The following is a 10,025-nucleotide window of genomic DNA, read 5'->3' on the forward strand; positions in this document are numbered from 1 at the left end:
GTAGCCCGTCTTGTTCCAGCATCCTGGGCCTGAAGGATAAGGAGGTGGAGTGATTATAGGAAGGGTGCTTGCCATGTACATGGCCTTTTCAGTCTGAGATCTATCCTGATGACCTTCAAACAGAGAGGAGCCCACTGTGAGCTTCCCCTCATTAATGGACTCTGAAGTCCATTAACATTTTCGCAACCCCCACTAGCCTCTCCTGGAGTGTAAACTACCTGGTGGTGCTGGAAATAACCATGCTCACATGGTGAGTAGTATTAACTCCCAAAGGCTTCACCTTTGCCCCCCCCTGTTTACTTTAAGATGAATGTGGTCAAGGTCTTCCTAACAAATCTCAACTTTGCACCACAGAGAGGAAGCACTAGAGCACAGGCATCTCCGTGAAACATGGACTGGATGGTTTGCTTCTTCACTTGCAACAGGAGCTCTGGCTAAGATCAGAATTTCCCTTTAGCCAATTTGGTGGCACTGGGGCATTTTCTGTTGCCTCTGGAAAGTGGAGAGGAGGAGGCCAGATTCCCCCATCCCTTGTGTCACTCTAACACTTTTCATTGTGGTTCCTTTGGTCACCTGCTGACGGAATGTATAGAATCAGCCAGGGGAACAGCATCACAAGGGACGAGTGGGTGAGTCCCTGAGCACAGCGCTCAGGCAGAGTATTTCCCAGTGATGAACCCGGACCAGCTGCTTTCCTGATCTGCACTTTGGCTTCTGCTCGGGTTGTGGGTCATTATAGTCACTTGCTGTTAACAGTGATGTGCTGCCTGACACGCCAGCAGTTCTCCCCCTCCAGCCTTACGATCTCCCCCAAGGGACTTTTAGTAGGTCATTAGGGCTTCCTTCCTTCTCGGTTTTCTTGTAGCAGAACCCAGGGATTTCCAAAGAAAATTGAGCACAGGGCTCACTCTCTTACTCTTCCCTTTCACAGAGGAATGTGATGACAAGCAGCCGCTGACCAGCAAAGAGGAAGAGGAGAGGCGCATTGCAGAAATGGGGCGCCCCATCCTGGGAGAACACACCAAGCTGGAAGTGATCATTGAAGAATCCTATGAATTCAAGGTATGCTCATGGACACTGCCCACGGGGTGCAGGGGGGGAGCAGGCCCATCTAGGACCAAGGCTGTCCATGGTGTCGGCAGTCTCAACAACTGTGGCTCACTAACTGAAGTTTTTCAGAGTAGAACTGGAATTAGAAAGATAGGGAACCAAGAGGTCCTACAAACCGAACAGTATCAGAACCAGAGGCCAGTGGGTGGCCTCAGTCACTGCACACGGTCAGAGGTGCCTCAATGGGAGAACTTTGTCTGAGGGGAGAGCAAGGAAGAAACAAAGGTGGGTTCCAAAAGATTGTTATGTGTGGAGGAAACCAAGCTGTATGTGAAGAAGCAATAAACCCATTAGGAGCAAACCGTTCACACTGCTGACAGTTAGGAGGCTTTTGTTTTGGAGGGGGAATGGGAAGCTCTCCCTATAAAACATCCACCCCCTTGACAAATTCTCATTTATAATTAGTCTTCCTCTTTAGATCCTCGGACATTTTAGCACAGTCAACATACTGAAGGTCTATAGTGCCTACAGCCAGAGAGCTTACAACTGAGCAGATAAAATTGGATTCCTGGTTCCCTGGATGATGAAAACTCATTTTTCAGAAGTCAAGTGGATGGGCCTTAGGGTGAGCTTAGAATTTTGAGGTGAAACTTGCTGTCCATTTTAGGGGCTCCCTCAGTCCCTTCCCCGCCCTTCCATCTCACCTTGTCCACACTGCCCTGACAGCTGAGAAGACCCCAGGACAGCCACACACGAATTCTGGAGTGAGGCATGAAAAGGAACCTCATTCTCTGGTTTTCCAGAACTACAAACCCAGAGTGCAGCTGTCTTTTCCCCAATTATTTTTCAAAAGCAGACTCTGCTCCTGTTTGGAAAACCAGAATGAGCATCCCAAAAGGGAGAATCAGATAAGGAACTTAGAAGCCTCAGTATTTCCTCTCAATGTTTCATAGCAGTGGCCTCTTTTTCTTTGGCGGAATCCATTAATTATTTTTTTAATTAGTTCACAAATTGAGGGACCTGATAGGAGACAGGTAGAAGGAAAAGTGTCTTGTGAAATTTTTTTAAATATAAAAAAATGCAATTAAATGTTCCCCTTCGGGCTGCTGCAGATCCGTTTCTTTCACCCATTCCCACGCAAAGGAGCAGGGGTAAACACCGGGACCAGTGTTTTCGAGGCAGACCCCAAGTATCAGAGCTCACCTGTTGTTTGATCTGGAACCTGCTGACTCACACACACACTCAGGTTCCCTGTGATACCAGGGGTTCAGATATCTCAGACTGTCCGTTTCCACAGACCAGTCTGTCCAGACGTAGCCAATCTCCCTCTTCTTCATGCTCCCTCTTTTCACCTGGAATCAGAGGGCCTGGTGCACCTGCTGGAGTAGAGATTTCCCTAGTTGGCATTTCTGTGCAAGTCTGCCGTCCATCCCTCCAGGGCTCTCATGGGGAATAACTGAATGCTCTCTCCTATATGGGACAGCAGGCCTTCCCCTTCCATGCACCCAGGACTAGGAAGAGCAGTCACAGAAACCTGTGGAAGCATCGGAGTGGGGATGGCAGGGCACAGTCTTCCAGGCAGCAAAGTTTTCTTGGGTCCAAAGCTTTGTCTTGTAACCATTCCAATGACCTAAACATGTGAAAGTTCCCCAGTCTCTTTACGTAAGTCCACTTATTCAGGGTTCTTATCTTCCTAAAATAGCTTCCATAGGTTATTTCTTCCCATGTCCTCAAAGTTCATCAGTAGTTTCTATTAACAGGAAAGGGAGGTTGAGGGTGTGTTCCTGAAGGGCCCTCGAATATCAATATTGATATGTTATTCTTTTAAGAAATTTCTTTTTCTAGGCCATAGCTGTTTTTGAAGAACTTATTCAGAGCTCTTAGAACTCCATTAAAGACCCAAATCTGCGCTGATACCTTGCAGTGTCCCACGTGGCCTTGCCCAGCGGGTTCCTGTTTACTATTCTGTAACTAAGGGTTTGGCTTTCCTGACACCCACTGCTGATGGTGAGGTTATGACAATAGCCTACAGGTCTAGTGCAGTGAGAGTTCAAATTCATCTTACTTAGGGTCCCCTCCTCCCATGGATCAAGGGAGGACACACATGCAAATCAAATCCTCGGAAGAACCAGGCTATCCCATAGTCCCCCAGAGTCAACATGAACTAAAGTTTATAATCTACCCTGGGTTTTCCAATACACATAAATTTTAACTTACATTTATTTTAAGACTTTGTTCTTTAGAGATAATTTTTGAGGCAAGTCTGTGTGTTTAACGATTATAGCAGTTTATCTCTTTAACTGTTTACCTCCCAGGTATTGGGATTCTCTACCTTGGCATTAGAACAGAGAAAGCTCCCTTGGAGAGACCTTCCCAAGCTTCCATTACATTTAGGAAAAATCCAAGTCATTTCTTATTATATCATACCCAGAACTGTGAGCTGGCATCGGCCAAGACACTCAGTGTGCTTGATAAAATGGGGCTGAGCCCAGAGAGGAAAGGCATGCCTGTCATGTGCTTGAAGTCACCATGGCCAAGAGCACTGACGGTTACAGTGGTTATCAGGGACACTAGCAGTTCTAGACACAAGGCTAGCAAGGAAAGGTCACCGCTCTAAGGAAAACATCTAGCAAAGAATGATGTTGAAAATACAGAGTCGGCCAGTTGGAGATGGGCCCTTTCATGCTTATTATCATCTCCATGTTCAGATGACTCACGGAACTAGCACACTTGACATTCTGATTGAGCTCTGGCCTTCTGTACAGGCTGCTCAGACTACATTTTCTTTACTCCCAGTTAGCTGATAACTTGCTCTCTCTCTCACTATCACTCTCAAACCATAGTTCAAGTGCATTGCATTAAACATGTACAAATGTTGACCTAAGACAAATAATATGTGTTTTCTGCCTCTTTGCAATTAGTGGGGATTCGAGGATGCTCTGACAGTAAGTGCGGACGTGTGGTAGACTAGTCCACGCAGTAGTCTCTCTGGGCAGGTTAGCCTCGTGTCCCAGGAGTGACCCTTCTCCCTGTAGTCGCTATGACTTGTGGTAGTGCTTTGGGTGCATCCGCCTGCTTAGTTTTCCTGTGAACGTTTGGCTGTTCCTGTTGTTACCTTAACTGACATTTAGAAAGCCAGAGAGTGCTAATTGTAGAAAGCCAAGTGCTTAAAAAAAAGTCTAAGAGAGAAAAAGAAGTCTAAAGAAAAAAGTAATGGAGGGGGAAATCTAGTACAACGTCAATTGCAGTGTGCCCTAAGCCATATGAATTGAACGTTTCTAGTCTCGCCTTTTCCTGTTTGCAACAGAAGTAGAGTTCGAGTGAATTCTCTAACAACCGCCAGGCTGACAAAATCAGTAGCCACAGAAAAATTCCATTTATTGATGATCCTGCAGCAGCAATCTTGGGGCTCTGCTGTCTGGCTGCATTTCATCGATAAACAAAAGCACAATAATAACAGTTTTTAGTTTCATAATCTATCTGCCAATTCCAGCTCTTCAGAAATATGTAATGCTGAGCAGGCCATATACTAATTCAGTTATAGACAGCACACTACAGATGAAGCCAGGAAAGAAGCAAGTTCATAAAGCATTCAAGGGGAAGTAATGGGCTTCTGCACTGTCTGCTCTTCTGAACACCAAGCCCATTCTTCACTGGCCATTAGGCATGAAAGAGGCTCAAATTTGCTATGAAGCAATCTCTACTTCTGAATGGTTCCAGGCAAGGGCTATGCTTGTTTGCATAATCATAACAGTGTTTGATGTCAATACTGTTGTTCTGAGCCTAACATCCCCTACCTTTTGTATAACGCTGGGGTTTCAAAAACAACAGGTCTTAGATTTCCCGAAGCTTTAACCAACCCAGCAGTTATCTTATTCTTTCTGACTCTTCTAGAGTACCGTGGACAAACTTATTAAGAAGACAAACTTAGCCCTTGTGGTTGGGACAAACAGCTGGAGAGAGCAGTTCATTGAAGCCATCACTGTCAGTGCTGGTGAGTATCTTTCTCCACATGCTGTAAATGACAGCGGCCCATGCTGAGCCTACTTTTCCTACTGTGACCACTTGGTGGATGTCAAAGTTCCCACAAACTTCCAGGGTCAAATTAGAAGTGAAATCAATGTATCGGTAGCATGCCTGCACATTCCAGAGACTGACTTTGACTTTCTAGATGAAGCAAATGTCTTCAAACATGGCATTCTTCTCCATCTACACTCTGTCTTTCTTTCTGGAAATAGCCAAGAGAAATGTAAAGACTTTTAAGACTTTCGTGTCTCTAATTCACAGACAGCCAGTCACGAGGCTTTGTCTGGAAAATTCCCTGAAGCAGGAGAAGTGGCCAAATGAAGGTCACTAAGGAAGGAGCAAAATGTTAGATGGGACAAGGGGACATTAAGACACTTGATCACCACCGTCTGTATCATTTTACACTCTCTTCAGCCATGTCTGTCAGAGAAGCATTTGCACTTGCTCTAGAAGTGCAAATAGAATCGCATTGTTTTTCTCTGTACAAGCAAAGTACAGAGTCTTATTTAAGAAAATCCTACCAAAATGAAGTTGTTTTCAAACTCAAGGAGTCAGAGACCCAGGGAATTAAATATCGGAAGAAATGTCTTTTTCCTGGATTCTCAAACCTTGTCCACTGACTGTATAAAGACAGAGGATAGTCCTTCTCCAAGATGCATGAAAGCAACACCATTGTGGGATTTCCCCCCTTAATTCTGTTCCATCTCTACTGGTTCTTTCTCTTTAGCATTCCCCTCAGGTTCATCTTCTACTGGTGCACCTACGGAACAAAACTAGAATGTTCTGAATAGTGATTCCCACTGAAAAGTATGGAACCAACCTCACTGGCTGTTAGGTCGTGACTGTAACACAACCTCCTCTTTCCAATCTGCCATAGAATCATTTGACAGATCTCCCAAGTGCCATGGGAACCGAGGGTGGTAGAATTTTTGTGCCTTTTTATTACTAATACTTTGGTTTCACACTTTGGTTTCTTGCAATTGAGTAAATAAAGGAAACTTATGAACATTAAATAGTAGGAAATTGCTTGGAGGGTAGATTTGGGATTGACATGCAAATTCTCCTCGGGAGAGGGGAAAACTCCCTGGCTTAGTCCCTTCAGGCTGCCTTTGCCAAATACCAGAGACTTGGGTAGCTTATAAACAAGCTCACAGTTCAAGAGGCTGAGAAGTCCAAGATCAAGGCGCTGGCAGATCTGGTAAGGGCTTTCTTCCTGGTTCACAGACAGAAACGTCACATTGTCGCCTCACTTGTCCTCACATTGAGGAAGGCAAGAGAGTCTCAGGGATCTTTTTTGTTTTTTGTCTTTAAGTTTACGTATTTAAGAGAGAGAGAGAAACTGACCAAAAGCAAGGGAGGGGCAGAGAGAGAGAGAGAATTCCAAGCAGACTCTGCGCTGTCAGCACAGAGCCCGATGTGGGGCTCCAACTCATGAACCATGAGATCTTGACCTGAGCCGAAATCAGGAGTCAGACACTTAACCAACTGAGCCACCCCACCAGGGCATCCTTGGGGTCTTTTTTATAAGGGCTTTATCCTCATGGCCTAATCACTTCCCAAAGTCCCCACCTCCTAATATCACCATATCGGGGATTAGGTTTCAACACATGAAATTTAGGGGTGGGGGGCACAAACCGTCTACAGCACTCGCTCACTATGGCTTATGTTTTTCTTTAAATCAAACATTAGGATCTGAGGTATGAGCTATACTCCTTCTTCACAGAGACAAAAACTAAAAGGACAAAAATGGCTTGAATAAGAAATTGCTGATGAGGCCAGTTGAACACATTAAAAATAATGAAATTGTTTTATGGGCTTTGATACATCAGAATCGAAACAGTAAAAACAGTAAAAGCAGCATAAACTTTAATGAACCATTCCCAATGGTTCCCAGGTTTCTTTTGGCTGCAGATATATGAGCATTTATATAATGGTCACAAGCTGGACATCATTAATCCATTTTTCTGCATGTCCATCTTGGTGGAAGAGATCAGACAGCGCAGGAAACAAATACCCCCGCCCGAGTGGCGCTTCCATTCTACTGAAGGAGATCGCAACTAAGGCAAACAAGACAGTCAAGTGTGTGTATGATGATGAACTTGTCATGGAGAACAAAGCTGTGGAGAGAGATGAGAAATATACAGGGGAGCTGCAGGGAACCGTGGCCAAGGAGACACCATCGATGGACTCATTAGCCATGCATTTTCTTTTCTAGCAGCAGATCGGGTTTGTGTTCGTTTATTCACACATTTGTGTAATTCGCAGGGACCAGAGCAAACATTTCATGACCAGTCCTTGGCAGTGGCAAAAGGACAGCATAGAACAGTGAGAGAGATTATGCTACGCACAAGACCAAAGTTGTGATCCTGGTTGGAATTGATATACAGCAAACCAACTATCAGGATGCTAATGCTTCCTTACTTTCAAGGGGCATATTTGGTTTGAAGACACTTCCGTATATAATGTTGAATTAAGTCCTCTCAAAATCGTATAGGTATTATGATTACCCTGATCTTCTAGAATCTGAGCCTTGGCGAGGCAATATGGCTTTGGAACAATGCTCAGAGAGACATTCTACCAACCAAATACTAGTCCAATGGGCCATCTACTATCCTTAAGAGAAAGAGGTTTCAAAATGAGGAAAGTTGCTTCCCACCCCTGTCTCCTTGAGGGACCCTGGTCTTGTCCCCTCTCTTGGTGCCAAGGTTTCAGCACTCTCAGGAGGGGACCCGCTCCTGCCCACATCCTTTGAACTGTTGAATGAAATACAAAACCTCTCAAGCGATCTTATTTGTCATGCAGCATATCATCTTTTATGTTGCTAAATGACTGCTTGGGAATAATACACAATTGCTCAGAAATTTGCAGGCTGCTGGGTAAATTGACCTTATTTACAATTTTGAGACAAAATATCAGCAAAGCAAACCCATATTTTATAGGCACTAAATTACATGAAGGGCAGTTAGAAAGCTCAATATTTGTCATTAGGATTAAATTTAAGTGTCTAAAGAATGTTAATGTTCTTCGCTTGTTAAATGGACAATAAAATTTGTAAAGCAGTATTGAAAACAGACTTTCATTGGATTTTAAGATTTCATGGCGAAATAGTTGAGAATCAGAACCATTTGCCTTATTAAAAATATTAAATTGCTTTTAAATGGCTCTATGGAGACACTTTTTCCTATGCAATTTTCTGTGCAAAATTAAGTCTATCTATCTTGCTAAACAAAAATAATAATTTTGGAAATAGGATTTTAGTGCTGTTTCTCACTGATTATGTTTAAATTAGTTTTGAGGTAATCCCCTGGCAGTCTTTTTGTTCCCCTGCTTTTCTTGAACTTCATAGCTCAGTACCTGGGCCTCCTGTGACCTTACTGTGTCTGGGAGCCAAGTTCTTAGAGTCTAACACTCAAAGATTCATGAGACTCCAGAGATAAGGTAGGGACTAGACAGTTACGTCCCCGTGGTGGTCCTTCCATCACCTCCTGGGTGGAATACCAGGAGCAGTGGCATGAAGCAGTTAAGTGGCTGTTGGGTGCTTCTAAGATGTGCCATCAGACAGATGCACGGAGACAGAGGCTAGCACTCACTGCGTGTCCAGTACGAATTGTCCCCACGTTCTCCTTCCCAGTGTCTCCATCCAGGCAGAATGGAAGGCCAACCTTAAGAAAATGTGCACCAGCTGGGATATAGAGGAGAAACAGATATGTCAAGAAAGATGGCAAACACTAGCTGGGTGAAGAGATCCCAATGCCAATGTCGCCAACCCCACAACCACCATACTGTTGTTCTTGACAGCAGTCTTGGGCCATGGTGAGGTGAAGGAGAGTTGTTGCAAGCCTGGCTTTGGAGTCAGATGTGGTTTGTGTCCCAGGCCTCCAGAAATTATCTGGGTGACTCTGGGCAGATTACCTCCCCTCTAAATCTCTGTTCCCTGAAACGTCTCCTTCTCTCCTGGAGTTGCTGTAAGGATTAGTCAAGGCAATTCATATTTTCATGAAGGCTATCTATCCATTTAGGTATCAGAGTTGGTTGTTTGGGAGACAAATCTTGTGGAAGAGTCTATAAGGAAAGATAACCAAATTTTGTGTGAATACGGCCAATTCAGCTTAATTACTAAAATGGCTAAGTGACTAAAAACCACTGTCCCTTTTGGAGTAAGTATCAGGCACACCATTTAATAGGTGAAAAACTGAGATTCAGAAAAGCAAGAAGCAAACCGGGTAAACAGCCACGCCCGGGTACAGGTCAGCCCAGGATTCTCTCCAGTGTGAAGAGTACACTCACTCACTGTACCTAGGGATTGAGTATGTGCCCATGCACACACACACAGGTACACATATGGAACACACATGTGATCTGTGATATCTGATATGCACAGACATGCATGTGTGTGCACACACATGAACACACAGATACACGCAACACACACACAGAGACCTGCAGGTGTATCTTAGACAGTATGTATCTTTATTCATTTGGGTAACTGAGCCACAGCTTAAAATATGAAGGGTTTCTTTCCTGTAATATTCATTGTGTCTCCCTAAGCCTAGTTCATAGGCCCATTGGGAGAACATACCAGCCAGTTCCCTAAACAAGGAGAAGCATTTGTTTGCCTATATTCATCCACAGACTTCTCCTACCTTGTAATTTGTGACATTTTTTAAAGAAAGTCAACATGCTGTCCTCTCTTTTATCTGGTAATTTTAGGGACCTAGCACTAAGAATTATACTATAATTCCTTTTGACATAGAGTTTGCCTATCCGACATAGTATCTACTGGCCTCATCATAATGAAGGAACACTCCAAAGTGGCAAAAGAGAAAAAAAAGCCTTCTTGTGGTCCTGGTTGTGTATCTTACCAGCTGTAAAACTTTGGCAAGGTGTTTAACCTTTGTGAATGTTACTTTCAGCAGCAGCAGAATGAGAAGGTTGGCAAGTTAAGCAAA

General features: G+C 44.0%; 1 protein-coding gene across 15 annotated transcripts in view; it reads left to right on the forward strand.

Moving 5' to 3' along the window:
* The window catches only part of SLC8A1 (solute carrier family 8 member A1), a 364,284-nt gene that overhangs the window by 312,106 nt on the left and 42,153 nt on the right, over positions 1–10,025 (forward strand). For 10 of the 15 annotated variants that reach the window (XM_029937892.1, XM_029937890.1, XM_029937883.1 and 7 more), the window contains 3 exons: positions 932–1,062; positions 3,972–3,995; positions 4,945–5,044. In XM_029937892.1, the coding sequence (XP_029793752.1) occupies positions 932–1,062; positions 3,972–3,995; positions 4,945–5,044 (255 nt within the window). The remainder of the gene's footprint in view (positions 1–931; positions 1,063–3,971; positions 3,996–4,944; positions 5,045–10,025) is intronic. The other 5 variants (XM_029937893.1, XM_029937889.1, XM_029937891.1 and 2 more) reach the window with 1 other exon arrangement.

The sequence above is a fragment of the Suricata suricatta genome, chromosome 4 (assembly GCF_006229205.1).
Source record: "Suricata suricatta isolate VVHF042 chromosome 4, meerkat_22Aug2017_6uvM2_HiC, whole genome shotgun sequence".
NCBI classification, from domain to species: Eukaryota; Metazoa; Chordata; class Mammalia; order Carnivora; family Herpestidae; genus Suricata; species Suricata suricatta.